The sequence below is a fragment of the Gekko japonicus genome, unplaced genomic scaffold (genome assembly GCF_001447785.1).
Source record: "Gekko japonicus isolate JY-2015 unplaced genomic scaffold, Gekko_japonicus_V1.1 scaffold580, whole genome shotgun sequence".
In the NCBI taxonomy this organism is placed as follows: Eukaryota; Metazoa; Chordata; class Lepidosauria; order Squamata; family Gekkonidae; genus Gekko; species Gekko japonicus.
In genome coordinates this window covers 856,225-872,700 of record NW_015165845.1, presented here as the reverse complement: position 1 = coordinate 872,700, position 16,476 = coordinate 856,225, and the positions used below count along the sequence as shown (strand labels likewise).

The following is a 16,476-nucleotide window of genomic DNA, read 5'->3' as shown; positions in this document are numbered from 1 at the left end:
CAAGGCGAGGTGTCAAGTCCCCCTCTAACATTGTTATTAAAACATTAACACTCTTGTGACTAGAGTATTTTATAGGTCCGTTGAAACTAACCTGAGAGTTGGATCTGCAGGTGTTCTGTTTTGCTAGTGTTGGAGCTGTTTCAAGGTGCCATGCACTGGTAAAAGGCCCTGCTGGGAGCAGAGTGGGACCTTTGGATCCAACAGGTAGTTAATTTGGGATAAGATTTTGTGCTGGGTTTCAGCAAGCACTTTATGAATCTAAATAAATTCCAAACTGACCCATTCTTCAAGAATTCCTGAGGGGCAAATGAAACCGTTTAGTAGGAATGAAACTTGAAAACCTCAGCTGTTAAACGTGCTTTTGGCTTCTGCAAAGATGGCTGTTGATGAGGGAACAAGTTATACCTTGCTTGGGACTACTAATTCTGCTTTCTTTGCCCAAATATATCGGGGACATAGTGTGGAGAGGGAAGAGAGATCTAAGCAGAAGTAGGAGAACCCTTTTGTGAAAAAACAAAATACTAAGTATACACTGTTGTTGACTCCCCCCCCCCCTTTTACCCTTCTCACTAGGATCTATTATTGTCAGTCATTTATTACGGCAACAAGCCATAGAAGATCTATTATTGAAAATATTATGATCTGGCGTCTTGCATTCAGTGTTTCCTCCCACCACCCACAGCTTCAGTTCACTGGTTGCCACTTGCAGTGGGCAGTGACATACTGAATGCAAAGACATTATGCAACCCATTCACAAAAATATTATAACAGGTGTGAGGCAAGGGAAGGGTGAGCCAACAGCAACTCTAGGATCTTCAATTCCCCACTCCTCCACTTTATTTATTTATTTATTTTATTTATTTGTTGGGATTTTTACCCCGCCCTCCCCTCGAAACGGGCTCAGGGCGGCTTACAAGGGGCAAAGCCCATATAAAACAAGATTAAAGCAATAAAAACATTACTAACAATCACAAACAACAATCACAAGCAACAGTCACAAACACTTGCAGCTGCTGGATGACCTTGGGCAAGCCATAGCTTTGTCAGAGCTGTTCTTGGAAGAGCAGTTTCTGTCAGAGCTCTCTCAGCCTCACCTACCTACCCCACAGGGTGTCTGTTGTGGGGAGGGGAAGAAAAAGGAGTTTGTAAGCCGCTCTGAGACTCCCAGTGAAGGGTGGGGTATAAATCCAATCTCCTCTCCCCCTCCTCCTCCAATAAGCCACAGTGAGATGCAGCAAAAGTCACAAAAAAGTGTGCAGATGTTCTGCAAGAATGCCAACTAGGGTTGCGAATCTCCAGGTAGGGACTGGAGGTCTCCTGAAATTACAGCTGATCTCCAGTTCAGTTTCTCTGGATAAAATGGCTGCTTTGAAGTGTGTATTCTATGGCATTATACCCCATTCTATGGCACTATAGCCCACTGAGGTTCCTGTCCTCCCTGACCCCCACCCTTCCCAGGCTCCACCCCCAAATTTCCAGAAATTTCCCAGCCTGGGTTTGTCAGTCCTAAAAGTAACCTAGTTGGGATAGTGCAATATGTACACCTGTCTGACTTAGGTGTAAATGGAATCATGGTGCAATTTCAGCAGCAAGGGTTCTGTCATCTTCAGAGGCTGCAGTGGAACGGGGGGGGGGCAGGCAGAATGCTGCTGCTGTAGCTTTTCTCCTTGGCTCTGGAGCTGCAGCTTTGCACAGGAGAAATGCATTCAGACACTCATTCAGTATGGGAGGGTAAAAATGGGAAATGCTTCTCTGGTCAGGTGCCGCTTATGGGGTAACAACACAACAGTTTCTGAGCTAAGTCACTGTAGTGGAGCCAGAGCAGTCTATCTGAACATTGAGAATTTGGAATTTCAGCAGTGATCCAAAGCCATTTGCAGTTTGGCCTTGGTTTTATGAATCATTCCCCACAAGGATAACTCTTGTGATAAATTGGTACAAGGAGCCTGCCTTGCCGTTGAAATGCTTACTCTCTGGGCAGTGTTCCATGTGGGAATCCACTGTCCGTGCCTGCCCCCACAGTAAGGCTGATTTGCCAGTTTGAATAGAACTTGAGCCTTAAAGCTCATGGTGTGTGGCCAAAGCAGCAGCAGAAACAGCATGAACTTCATTTCTCATTACTTTCAACATCACCGATCAACATGCATCAATTGATTCAATTAAAACTTGACCAAAAACTCATGGGAGAACAAGCATGTGGAATGCCTTGTTATAACAGCCGTGGGACATATTTCCCTTTCATTGGGATGGGAGATAGAATTTCTCCTCTTAATATCATCTTGCTCCTGGCTGGTCAACAGGCAGACCCAGTACCGGAATAAGTAAGAGTCTTGTGTCCAGTTATTGCTACTCCTAGAACAGCTCCTTTTTCTAAAGCCTTTGAGCAATGAAGCAGATGTAGGGCTATTTAAAAACTCACACACGCTAGTCAAGGCTTTGCATTTCAAATTATTTGGGCCTGATCCAGTTGCCCTTTGTATCCTTGCTAGGACAGCTGCATGCGTTTATAACAGTGCGTGAAAGGCTTCAGTAGGATCAGGCCCTTTTATGTAGCTTCGAAACAGCTGCTGTTAGCAATTCATAAGGTGGCTAAACTTGCCTATTCTGAACTGTGCGCTTGATGTTTTGGTTTATTTTGGTAAGAAGAGACAAGAGGGATAGGAAAAAAATCAAAGGGGTGAAATGTAGGGAGTTATGGGTGTGCAGATCAGACAAAGAAGTTTTGCCCCAAATATTAGGGTCTTGTGTCTGCTCCCAGAATGGAAGCTGAGATCCTAGGAATCCATAATGTGCATTTGAAAGTAGTCAAATGAATGGCTGTATATCATCCTGGACAAATAGTACTTATGTCTATACTTAGCATCTTTATGTATGTATCATTGTGGATAGTAAGTGTTGACTACCTCAAAATGTAAATGAATGTTTCTTCCACTTGTCTGCACAGGTGCTTATTTGAGTCAAAAGTTCAGCTTTCGGTATGCAAAATCCTGACTGTATCATATCTAGCAGCAGGCAAGTGTCCTACCTCTTGGAATCTGTTTGCTTTTTCTAAATGTCCCAAAAAATTCTGTGTGTGTAGGGGATCTAGTCTTCATAAGCTTTTTTCTTTTCTGAAAGAGAATAAGCTAAGAAAAACACACACCAGTTTTCTTGTCAATCTCCTCCCCCTTCCCAAGTACAGAAAACTGAAACTCATTACCCTTCAGAAGAGATCCATTGACAAGGAGGGAGAAGTCTGTTGCAGAGTTCATTATTAACTAGAAATAACTCTGGAAAGGAGATAAATGGGTGATGAGCCCCATTATAACTTGTACCTGACTTTGTAGGACTTTGCACCTGGCAGTTGTACTTAGGGGTAAGGCTTTTTGAACTTCAGTGTTCCAAACTTCCTACCCCCACCCATGAGGAATCTGGATTGCTGCCATGTGAATATGCTGTTCAGGGTCACCCACTGTGGCAGATTCCTGCAGCGAACAATGAGTGTGCCTGAGTTCTGGTCACATATGTGTGGTTTTCCTTATTTAGATCTGTTATAGCAAGAGGTGGCAGAAGGCAGTTCTACTGGTGGGCTGTTGGTTGATTATTGATGGACAATTGGTTGATTACTAGAATTATTGCAAAGATTATTGGATTAGGTGGCTGTTGGTCTAATCCAGCAGAGCATTTATTATAAAGCAAGAGTAAATACTTGGGATTGCTTAGTACAGATAAGCACTGATTGTTAACAGACTCTTGAATTAGAAGCTTGCTTGTAAATTAGAAACAAATAGGCAAGGAGGCTTAACCTTTTTAAAAAATGAAAAACTGGTGAGCCTGCCCCTTCTCTCTCCCCCCCCCCCGCCTCTTATCTGAAACTGGCTCCTGCCTGTTCTGTGCGGGATTAGAAGTCACTTGGTGGCATGTGATCTATGTAGTAAGTCTGAGCAGTTCTTCTTTCTGGGAACACCTTGGGTTGGGGTCAGAAGCCAGCACTGTGAGTTTGCCATGTAAGGCTTGTACAACAAGGTTTCTAATTAGCCATCTCTTCTGGTTCAGTTCCCATTCCCTGCCCCATTGCTCATTACTAGATCTTGGGTTTGTGATGGGAGCACCGAAGAAAGGAAGAGACAATCCAGCTTTTAATGATTTAGGCTCAGGTCTTCTCTCTTGTAAAGCAGACTAAGGGATCTTTTGGCATTCTTGGGGTGAGTGAATGCGACTGACCGAGTGGTAGCTGGAGTATCTGAAACCACTCCCCAGTGGATGCAAGGGTGCTTTGATACTGGGGGGGGGGAATCCTACCCCTATCCTACCACTCCACTGAGCAGAGTTGGAGGAAGAGAAGGCACAAGTTACAGGAATGCTTCAAACTAGTTGAGTGGTATAGTTTCTGCTTTCCCTAGCTTGTTGGATGCTGTACATTAAACTAAAATGCTAGACAAGCTGGGCCACTACAGTCGCACTGCATTTTCACAGTGTTCTTACCTGAACATAGTACCAGGACAAGGACAAGGCACTGGCCTTGAGCACTGTATGCATGGGGGGTGTTGTATGGTCCTCCCAGAACATTTTCCTCCAGGATAAATGCAAAAGAGCTTTCTTATGGGCCGACAGCAGCTGCAAGTTGAGGGTCACTGAAGAAATCCGATTCCCTTTACCGAAGTCAGTATGTTGTCATCTGCAGTGTTTCCCGGATGTACAGAAAAGGAGCTCATAGTGACAGCAGATTCTGATGCCAAATGCAGGATTAGGCAAAATTATGAAATCTGTAGCTTCTGATGGTGACCCATTCTGTAACACTGGTACAAGATGGGTTTATACTCTGCTTGTGAGAAAAATCCTTTCCAGATCCTGGGAGGCTGGCAATCACATGTATTGGAAGAACACTGCCTCTAACAGGCATGGTTGCCATGTTGTCTGAACAGGGGCACTGCATGTATTTTGTATGGGTGCAGAACTTTGGTGTGTTTGAGTTAGAACACAGGAAAATCTGGTGGTCGATTTGCATGTAGTGAAGGTGCTCAGGTATGCAAAATATGCACAGTGCCCCAGAACATGGTGGCCACTCATATTGGGAACAATGCGTGATGACTGGCCTTTCAGTACGTGCAGGCATAATGTTAAGAAGGGGCTAAAGTCAGCTATATTGGAAAATCTAGAAGCTGCTACAGAGAAAAAGTAGCTTAAGTTGATGTAGAATACACCTCAGTAAAATTCCTAATGCTGAAAGTTCATCCTCACCTAGTAAAGTAGCATTCCTAAAGCACTCTGCCCCTTTCATCTTCTAGGCACAGTCTGTAGTTAATACATGCCTTCTTTACAACCTCCTTTAGAAGCGACTTGCCGCTTTTTAGGGAAACCTTCCATTCACACCAGACACCATCACTTTCGACACCTTCCCTTTAGATTCCACCCTTCCTTCAAGGGGCTCAGGGAGGCATGTTTTTCCATCCTCATCTTATCCTTACAACACTCTGTGAGATAGCTGGAGCTGAGTGAATGTGACCAGGGCATAGGTTACTCAGCAAGGTTCATGGCAGAGTAAGGATTTGAACCCATGCGTCTGAGATCATAGTCAGACACTTTAATCTCTACACCACAGTGGCTGTCTCACAAGCTGGTATGAATAAAGCATGAAAATGGCTATTGAACACTGTTAAATGGCTAATCACAAACTAGGGACCAGTTGACAACAGTGTCTTGACTCAAGTGCCCTGTTGTGAGCCCTTGTCTTATCTGGGAGGCATAAGGTAATTGAATTTTTTTGTGTGTATGTTGTGTAGAATTTTTAGTGTGCAGTGCTTTACTGGCTTGTTCGGCTTCAGAATCATCCTGTGTTAGCTCATGAAAATTTGCCAGAGTGGTTTGTTTGGGGCTGTTATTGGGTTCCAGTTCACATTAACGCATGGAGGTAACTGGGTGGCATTTTAGCAAGCCACTCTGTTGGCCAAATCTACTTCACAAACCAGGGATTATGGCAAAATGGGATAGCATTGTTAACCCCTCCTTGAGTTTGTTGGAGGGAAAGGTGGGATAGCAATATGACACATTTGGGCCACGATCATACACACAATTAGGCCCGACATAGGTGTGAAGGCTGGGTGGATTTAAAGGGCGCGGTCAGACAACAACATCTGGGAAGCTCCCCGCAGCCATCAGCAACCCATTCTGGTCTGCTGCAGAAGCGGAGTTAAAAGGCACTGGGGGAAATCCAAAATGGGTTATGACAGGCCATGGATGGACTTTCCCCTGTCTGATCACTCCAGTGTGCTCTCATACCATCAGGATGGTCTGATCAGGCCATCCCGACTCGGTGCTGTTGGGAGCCCTTGGTGCGGAGGTGCAGTTCATCGATTCCTCATTTAAGCATATGGGAAACAAATGGCACCAAAAAAAAAGACTAATGCACAGTTGTGTCTGATCACATCACATGGGAAACAAATGGCACCAAAAAAAAAAAGACTAACGCACAGTTGTGTCTGATCACACACTGACGGACTGTGCCCGCAGCTTCAAAGGGAGGTGTGGTCATGCAACTGCGGGTCTGTTTCCTCCGAAGGAAATAGCCTCATTCCCCCACCCACACACACATCGTTTTATCTGGCACGTGTGACCACACCCTTGGTGTTGTAAGTCCCTGGCTTTATTAGCAGGTGGGGCCTGAAGTTCTTGCAGAATTACAGCTGGTCTCCAAGCTGCAGAGATCTGTTCCCCTGGAGAAAATGGCAGCCTCAGAGGGTGGACTCTATAACATCACATCCCTGCTGATCAATCTTCCCTCCCCAAACTCTACGTTTTCCAAGTCCTGCCTTCAAATCTCCAAGAATATTCCAGGTGGAGTTGGCAGCTCTATCCAAATGTGAAACCCAGGTTTTGATTTCCCTGGTCCTCCTGTCTCCTAGAATTCTCGAATGTGTTCTCCTCACTCGGTGATGCAGCAAAACAGCTCTGATGGAACAGTCTACTGCAAGCAAACACAGTCTAAACTCCCTATGCTGGGTGGTGTTAGTGGTACCCCCAGACGAGTTTCCCAATGAAATGTTTGCGAAGTAATCAGAATTCAGGGAGAGAATCAGGGACTGGTGGCTGACTCTGCCTCCTGCTGATTATTTCCTACAACCTGTTGTCCTGGTCTCTCTCCTTCCCTAGCCAGCCTTATTTTTATCACTGAGCCACAGAGGCCAAAAATGGGCTGGGAGGAGACTGCAGAGAGAGTCAGCAGTGGCCTGAGGGACTAGCATGCCTGCTGGCTGACTAGAGCTGTCCAAGCAAATATACCCCCTACTTTTATTACAAGGTAAACACTATCACTGGAAATGCTTTGCTTTCCTAAACATGCAGCTCCACCTTGCAGTTTTCTTTCTGCTCCCCTGTTGCTTATGTCCTCCAAACCATTGGTTACAGTGTTGGACTGGGGAGATGTGGGTTGTAATCCCTATTCAGTACTAGTAGTCGAGGGCATCCAATGAAGCTGATGGGCAGTAGGTTCAGGACAGCCAAAAGGAGATTCTTCTTTACACAGAGAGTGATTAAAATGTGGAATTCACTGCCAGAGGATGAAGTGATGGCCACAGGAATAAACAGTTTTAAAAGGGGATTAGATAGATTCATGGAGGATAAGTCTATCGATGGTGACTAGCCATGCAGACTGAGGGGAACCTCCACATTCAGAGGCACTAGGCCTCTGAATCCCAGGGCCAGGAGACAAAATCAGGGGAAGGCCTCAGCCTGTTGTTGTTGGCCATCCAGAAGAACTGGTTGGCCACTGTGTGAGACAGGATGCTGGATTAGATGGACCACTGGTCTGATCCAGCAGGGCTCTTCTTATGTTCTTATTCAGCTGTGAAGCTCATGGAGTGGCACTGGGCCAGTTGCACACACACACTAATTTATTTCTCAGGGTTGTTTTGTAGGTAAAACAGTACCTACAGAACAACCCTGAGAAAGAAAAGCTACCTGGAGCTACCTTGCCTCTCTGATGCTATCATGCATGTGATTTTGGGGGTGAGGTGTTACCTTAGCAAACAATACAGAATAGACAAGAACGTCTTGTGTGAGAAGAAATGAAACACAAACCCCCGCCCAAACCACAGAGAAAATAGTTTATTTCTCTTAGTGAAGTTTGTTCGGTGCTTTTTTCTTCCTCCCTTGTTCATTTTGGCCTCACTGGCTGCACTCTTCACAAAATGAAGGCTGGCTGCTGAAGAAGGGCAGAGGGAGCTCAATCCTGCTGGCCAGTGCACACAGTCCCCTCCCCTGCTGCCTACCAACCAGAGGACACTGAAGACATGCAACGTTAATCCTCTCTCTCAACATATGCACTGTTGATAGCCAGATTTAATTGCCACAAGTGCAGTTGCCTTGGGTCCATGTTTTAGTCTGGGTACATGATTGCTATTTTCCTTCCTTTTCAGGACTGTCAAATATTCCTCAGGTACTTAAAATGGAAATTTCCTTCGATCCTGGTAACCCCACAACATACGAAAAGTACGTCAAGCTCATGGAGAACTTCCTGAAGCGTTATGACTCGGAAAATCAGAAAGACACAGATACAGATTTTGATTCTTGTCCAGGTGAGTAAATCCAGCTTTATTTGTATATAGTGCCTGCAAATTAATGTTAGTCTTGGCCCAATCCCCAGTTTAGGCCTGATGATCCTTTCCTGGCTCCCTAGAAAGGAGAAGAACATCTCTCTCACACACATTGACATCAGCATGGGCACACTCCTTGCTTCAGTCATTGCTTATCTCTTGAAGCCAGCATGGAGGTGGCTTTAAACATGTTTAGTGAGGGTCGTCTTCACTTGAACTCCACTTTCCCCCTCTTAGAATAACTGACTGTCACAATCTTGTGTTACCTCTTCAAAACAGAAGGGGGAAAAGTTTTTTTCAGATTCTACCAGGGCAACCCCCACCCCCGTCCTGTACAGGTCAAGTAGCTTGTCCAGCTGTATCCTGTTCCTAAATTGGGGGAAAGTCTTACTGTCCTTCAGTCCCACTGCAATGCCTTACTGTAGCTATCAAGGACAAAGAGCTCTCTGATATAGTTCCCCAAATGCCCTTTGGGATGAAGTCTTGCCAGAGGAATCCTCAGGAAGTAACTTGTGCCAGCTCAGGGAGGACAGCCTCACCCATTGAAAATGGTGCACACAGAACAAACCCCTTTCTGGTTTTAAATCTAGACGGTAGGTTCGGGGGGGGGGGCGCCGCGGTATTTGGGGATGCTAACTTTGCCTCTTTTGCGTTATCTTAATTTGATCCTGCTGTTGAACAAGTAGGACAGCACCTGTAGTGAATGCCTGGCAGAAGCTGTTTGTAGGGCAATCACAAGGAAGAATGGCAGTAGGACAGAGCTTATCTTCTCTTATAGCAGCATCTTAGGACAAGCTACGTGTGTGGGTGTCCTCTTTAAAGGTGCCCTGTGCTGTGTAAAATACAATAGTGTAAGAGGGATAGATGACCAGCCAACAGTACTTGTGACCTGAGGGTGGCCTCTATGGTATTACACCCTGCTGAGATGCCTCCTGAGATGACCAAACTGTGTATAAGTGATTCCTTCCACCCCTCTTTTCTCTCACCCCTACTCTTCCCCACCCATACAGTTGTCCCAAGTGGATATATAGAAAGAGGTAAATATGATGAGAGTGCGGGCACAAAGAAATCATGCCGATTCCACCGTACCTGGTTGGAGAACTGCTCTGGATTAAATGATACTACTTTTGGTTACAAAGATGGCAAGCCATGCATCATCATCAAGTTCAACAGAGTCCTGGGATTCAAACCCAAGGTAAATGCTGCTTTTCATTGCTACCTGTGCAGTTGGGATGAGGCAAAGATGGGGATAGGTAGGATGGCCCTGTATGAAGGAGAGGGTGCTGGGACACTTTGATTTTCTCAGCTTGAAAAAGTTGTTGAACTAGTTCTTGTGTTACCATTATATAAGCACTAGAAGCGTGATGGCTGCATCATGGTCGTACTAAAGTAGGGGGAATAGTGATGAATAGACAACCATCGTACTAAAGAGCAGGTGAGCCCATTTACAAGCAGTTTGCATCTCTAGATATTCTTGGGTCTCAGATGCCACAATACATGGGCTCATATGACACACGCTTGACACTGGAGATCGACTCTCACAGCTCCAAAAGCCCACCTCCCCCCAAGCCTCAGAGGGCTATCCTTGCTACAAGAGGGTATCAGTTCATTGTGCAAGGAAGGGGGTCCCTTTGAAGGGTTTGCTTCCACCTTCCTCGCCTGATACCCTCCAGCATAGAGAACCTCCATCTCCATGAGACCAGAAGAGCTATCAGCATGGGAGTGGGACAGTTCTAGTAGATCCCTGAAAGTCTTCTTCACATATCTCTGTCTCTCTCAGCTTCTCCAGATTGGCAAACTTGTTCCCTGAGAGCAAAAAGCTCTGTGCACTGAGTACACACCCACAATTTCTGTCCTATGGGCAGATAACTGTATATGAAGGGGCTGTGGCTCAGTGGTAGAGCATCTGCTTTGTGTGAACACATGAAGCTGCCTTATACTGAATCAGACCCTTGATCCCTCCAAGTCAGTACTGACTGGCAGCAACTCTCCAGGGTCTTAGGTCTTTCACATCACCTACTACTTGATCTTTTTTAAAAATGGAAATTCTGGGGATTGAGTTTGGGACCTTCTGCATGCCAAGCAGATAGCTCTACCACAGAGCCATGACATGCAGAAAGTCCCAGGTTTAATCCCCAGTCTCTCCATTTTAAAACAGGATCAGGTAGTAGGTGATGTGAAAATCCTCCTCCCGAGACCCTGGAGAGTCACTGCCAGTCCAGGTAGACTGTGCTAACATTGACAAGCCAGTGGTCTGACTCAGTAGAAGTGTGTTCCATGTGTTTAAGTGACAGCCATAGTTTGCTTGATTGGGGGAGAGATGGGAGAAGGGCCACTGGTGCTGGAGAGCTGAGAATGGTGTTTCACCTTAATTAAATGCTGGTGCATAAGGCAAGATACCAAGACACTGCCTGCTTCATTCAATTAAAACTATGTGAGACTTGCCTGTCTGCTTAGACTCATGTAAGTCAGTGTAAAGGCTAGAAGAGAGATGGCTGGTTTTGGCTTCCATGCCTGTTTGCCTGGAGGAAAGTGTGGTTTGCCACCAGACAGTTGACTATTTATACACCTAACTTCATAAAATTAAATGAGATTATCTAACCTTGGCTCTTCCTAGTTTCTGACACCTGGGAATGGTATTAATGAGTGAAAATAATTTTTCAGAAAATCATGTTGCATAAAATATGATTACTAGTCTCTCCAATGCCATTCTCCCATCCCCATCCACTCATGTCTGCCATACGACTAAGCACAGTTTGAATAGTTTAAAGAAAAACATGGGTTGGTTTAAAATGTTTTGGGGAATAGATTTGGGAGCGTACTTCTCTTAAATGGTGATGATCTACTGGGGAGGATTTTCAAGTGTTTTCAATAAATTGTCATGTGCCTCTTTTCCTCTTAGCCACTACAAAATGGTTCCGAATCCCTCCCAGAGGAGTTGAAAGGACGAACCAATCCTTTTCTCATTCCTCTCCACTGTGCTGCTAAGGTAAAGTAGTACAAGCTTTTGGAGAGGGAAAGCAGTCTTGGGCTGTGTTCACCAGAGATGAATGCCTTTTATTTCTTACCTTTATACTGAAAGGGCCTGTACAAAGTTACCTGACAACTGGGAATCTACTTAAGGATTTAGGGTTCCCTTCCCTCCTTCCTCAGCACCTCATTATGGAACAAGTGCAGCAAGAGCACCTGCATTTGAAAGCAAGTTCTATTCTGCCTGGTCTGGAAGATGTTGCATTCAAACTGGATATCCCGGTGCACTTGATGCCTTCAATCTGTGTTTTGGAAAAATGAACCAACGGAATTAGGCAAATGTCAGCCCATTTGAAAGCAGTGGGCTTAAAGTGTTCCTCATACTCTTGTAGTAAACATTCACCATTATAGAAAATCCTGCCTGAGTCTTCCAGAACTGAGTAGAAGAGTGCCCCAAAGCAGTACTTGGTAGGTTGCTCTCCTATGTGTTAAAATAAGCAGGAGTCTTGTGGCTTCTTAAAAACGAACAATTTTATTTCAGGATAAGATTTTTGTGGTCTGTAGCCCACTGAAGAATCTTTGAAACTTTGTATCTGAAGCAGTGGGATCTAGTCCACAAATGTTTATGCTGGAATATAATATTGTCTTCTGTTCCAGCAAAACAATATCGCCCTGTGGAGGGCAACACAGCTGTTGTCTTTTTTTCTAAAAGTAGAGTCTCAAACAACACCCAAGAGAGAGAATCCAGTTGCTTATTTTTCTGTTGGAGATGGAAAGATAATACCAAAAATGGTGACAACTCCTGTCATGCATCACTGTCTTTCCCTGGAGGTTAAATCAGGAAAATTTCCATGGATTAAGAATATTAGCCCAAGCATGTCCATCTCAGAGTGTACAAAATAATGGCAGGCAGTGGAAATGGCATACTGGCTCCATATTGAAGCTACCTCCTGATTAGAAGGCAACGACAATGTTAACCAGGCTTTTGCTGAAAAGGTATACAAGGTTTAACATTGTGACTCCACTTTCTTACTTTTGTGTGTGTACTAGCAGTCAGTGACATTTAAAAGGAATACAGTGCTGAACATAAAAGGAGGTCCACTGGTTGAAACCAAAGGTCCATCTACTCCAGATTCTGTTTCCAGCAGTGGCAGGGCAAATGCTTTGGGGCAGTTTATGAACAAGGCACAAACAGTCTTCTATTGTTTGTCCTGAATTCAGAGGGATAGTGCCTCTGGACACTTGTTTATACCCATTTCCCAAAATATGGTGCCCAAGGTGGCTCACAATAGAACTCAAAACAGCCATTTCATAACATCTACAAAATACGAAGAATTATCACTAATAACAAGGATCATACGAGTCATAAATGAGTTGAAATCAGTCAGGTTTAAGAAAATAGTTCTAGCTTGGGACCTTCAAAAAATGTTCCACAGCTTGTTTTTTTTAACTGAAAAAGCTCTGCTAGCAGAGACTGAGGCTCCATGGTAGAGCCTCTGTTTTGCATGCAGAAGGTCCCAGGCTCAATCCCTGGCATCTCCACTTAAAAGGGTTCAGGTGATAGGTGATGCAAAAAACCTCTACCCTGGAGAGCCACTGCCAGTCTGAGTAGACAATACTGACCTTGATGGAACTGATTCAGTATAAGGCAGCTTCATATATTCAGTTATCACCCAACTGGGTTCTATCGAGCTGTCCTAGTAGATAGGCACTGATAGTTCTATCCTAAGTTAATTTGTCTAGACATTTTTAAAAAACCTTTTAATCCAGCAGATATTACCACATTGTGTGGCATGTAACAAGTGGATCCACAAGGCAAGTGAAATCTATGGAGATAGTACTAACAGCAATATGCTGCACAACTGGGAGTGCTGGGCAAGGTACATAGATGAGTGCAGTGACTTTACAATGGAACAATTACGTTTTTCTGAAAATGTGAAGTTTAAAATGATGATAAATAGGGAAATGTCGAAAACAAGCTTGCCACATATGGTGCGTGCAGTCATTTTTTTCTGTCTTTCATTCCTTTAGAAAGAAGAAGATATTGACAAAATTGGCATTGTGGAATACTACGGCATGGGCGGCTTTGCTGGTTTTCCTCTGCAATACTACCCTTATTATGGCAAGCTCCTTCAGCCCAAATACCTCCAGCCCCTTGTAGCAGTGCAGTTCATGAACATAACCCAGGACGTGGGGGGGGTGCGTATCGAATGCAAGGTCTATGGTGAGAACATCTACTACAGTGACAAAGACCGTTTCCAGGGACGTTTTGACGTGAAATTTGACATAAAAAGAAGCTGATCACAGGCATAGCTCTCTCTCTCTTTCCTCTTAGCCATGTAAAAGTTAAAAAAAAGACAAAACCTACTAGTCTTGAACAAAACTGTCATACATATGGGACCTACACGTAATCTATATGCTTTACACTAGCTTTCTGCATTTAACTAGGTTAGAATGTAAACTTAAAAGTGTAGCAATAGCAACAAAGATATTTATTCTACTGTAAATGACAAAAACAAAATTGAGCCTTGGGACATGCACATTTCTACTGTAAATTATGATTCCATAACTGACTTGTAGTAAGCAGTGTTTCTGCCCCCTAAGTATTGCTGCCTTGTGAATTTTATTTAGTGTACAGTCCTATAGGTGCATTACTCTGGTCATTTTTCAAGCCATGTATTATTGTACCTGTTTTCTACTTTCTGTGAGCAAAGATTTGCTGTCCAAGGTGTAAATACTCAGTGGGACTAAAACTGGCATGGTTCTTTTTAATTATTTTTTGTTCATTTTTAAAAAGGCAAATGGCCCACAGGTGAGATTATTCAACAGCACTCCAGTAGAGCTTCCCCCATTCCCTGGTGGTTTTAGGATTTTATTTAGTGTGGTGACAAGAGAAATTAATTTGAGTTTGAAGCAAACCTAAAGAGTAGGTGATTGTGTACTGTGCTCTGTAGTGAATGCCGTCTTTCTCTCTTTCCCCTCATCCCCCAGTATGTTGTGTGAGAGACCTCAGTCAGCCTGTCACATTAGTCAGTGATGGGAATAATTATTTTGCTTTGTATATTTTCTTCATTTCCTGCTACAGGCATCACACGCTGTGGTGCTGTCTTTATTGAATGTTTTAACCATTTTCATGGTGGAAGAATTTTATATTTATGCAGTTGTACAATTTTATTTTTTTTCTGCAAGAAGAAAGTGTAATGTATAAAGATAAACCAAAGCCACATGTTTGAAAATAAATCTTTATTTTGAACTTTATGAAAAAGCAATGCAGTTACCCCATCAACTAGTGTTTAAATGTTGTCTAAAGTGCAAAACTCTATGTTCTAACATATGTAATAGCCAGGAGTACAGTGCTCTTGTTGATCTTGTATTTCAGTCAGGTTAAAACATTGGACAATAAATGAATAAACACATCTTCCATCCTGTGGCTTGTGCTTTGTAATTTTGTATTCTCCAGTTAGTTGTCCAGGATATTGAAAAAGTACTGGACCTAAAAAAGATAAATCTTGTTACATTGCATCCTTTAGCTTATGTTTCACCTTAACAGAACTGTCATCTGAAAAAAATAATAATTCTAACATTGCTGATTTTCCCTGTACAGATTTTCATAGATCAAATGAGCTGCAGTCACTGGTGTCACCTTCAGAATACACGTATGCATACGTGATCTGGTTGGACTAGGCACCCAGACTGGTTTAAGGTTTTCTGGCTAGCTTTATGCATTTGTGGCTTTCCCACTGTCAAACTCACTTGGTAATTAGCTTGATTTCCCAAGCTTTCTAAAAGCAGCTCTGTGCTGGACATTTCTGCTGCTCCCCTTTCTTTGCAAGGGAAGCAGGGAGGGCTGGGTAGACAGTCCCTGCTCATAACGAGCTGACTCCCAAACAGCAATAATGGTACTGTTCATGGGTTCCAGCATTTGACTATGCTATTGTCTCCTCCCCCTTTCTAAACTCACTTGCTTATATGGTAGTTTGCCCAGGTGGGGAAGGACTGTAGAATTTATGCCACTGGCAAATGGCAGAACCAGCTGTTCATAGAGCCAGCAGGAAAGAACAGCTGGATTTATTTGGGAGCAGAGACTTTGAGAACAGGGGAGATGCCTTCAGGGGATCCAAACACTTGCTGACAAGCTTCTTGTTCCTTCCACAGGGACAACTGTACTTATCGGCTTGCTTAATTTCTTCTTTTGATAGAGCTAAAATTAATAGAAACAGCTGCAAATTCCTCCATTCTCTGTGAGGAAAAGGGCTAGAGATTTAGTGATTTCTTTAAAAAAATAAAAGCTGGGAATTTACAGAACCTGCTTAAACTATCACTACAACACTATATTGATATTTTAGCGTGCTTCCAAAAAAAAACCCACCCCAAAATGAGACAACTCATCTTTGCGGGATGTAGAGGGAGCGGCTTGATAATGATCACAGTCCAATCATCAAAAAGTGGACTGAAGATGGGTGATAGTGAACCAAAAAGAAGAAACACAACTGAAAAGGTGTGGGAACATAAAGAAATCAAACTGTGTGGAAAGATGCTAATAAAGATGCTTAATGAGTACTTATGGTCTCGGTGTGTAATTTATATAGCAAATATTAGTGCAAAAAATTCCAAAGATACAAAAATGCTATTATAACATTTAGAAAATATAGAAATAAATTCTAAATACATAAATAAGAATGCCAGAAGAACACTAGAGTCCAGATAAACATAACAAAGATTCCGGATATATATTTTGTTTTGACCATTTTCAAGTGTGGATTATGGTTTTCTTCAATAATAGATTCATTACAGGGGGGGGGACCCGCGATACTCGCGGGACAGGGGGAGCTCCACACGTATGAGGAAGAGGAGGAAGCAGGAGGAGGAGGTAAGTTCCCCCCCTATCCCGCCGGTTCCCCATCTCCTCCACCCTCCCTCCACCCCCCGGCTCGAC

General features: G+C 43.6%; 2 protein-coding genes across 2 annotated transcripts in view; one reads left to right on the top strand and one right to left on the bottom strand.

Moving 5' to 3' along the window:
* The window catches only part of ATP1B1 (ATPase, Na+/K+ transporting, beta 1 polypeptide), a 31,157-nt gene extending 17,303 nt beyond the window's left edge, over positions 1–13,854 (top strand). Inside the window, exons 3-6 of the mRNA XM_015411060.1 lie at positions 8,394–8,552; positions 9,581–9,765; positions 11,473–11,559; positions 13,572–13,854. Of these exons, the coding sequence (XP_015266546.1) occupies positions 8,394–8,552; positions 9,581–9,765; positions 11,473–11,559; positions 13,572–13,841 (701 nt within the window). The 3' untranslated portion in view covers positions 13,842–13,854. The remainder of the gene's footprint in view (positions 1–8,393; positions 8,553–9,580; positions 9,766–11,472; positions 11,560–13,571) is intronic.
* A 1,112-nt stretch (positions 13,855–14,966) lies between these two features.
* Positions 14,967–16,476, bottom strand: part of NME7 (NME/NM23 family member 7) — a 141,511-nt gene continuing 140,001 nt past the window's right edge. The window contains exon 12 of the mRNA XM_015411059.1: positions 14,967–15,033. Coding sequence (XP_015266545.1) covers positions 15,001–15,033 — 33 coding nt within the window. The 3' untranslated portion in view covers positions 14,967–15,000. The remainder of the gene's footprint in view (positions 15,034–16,476) is intronic.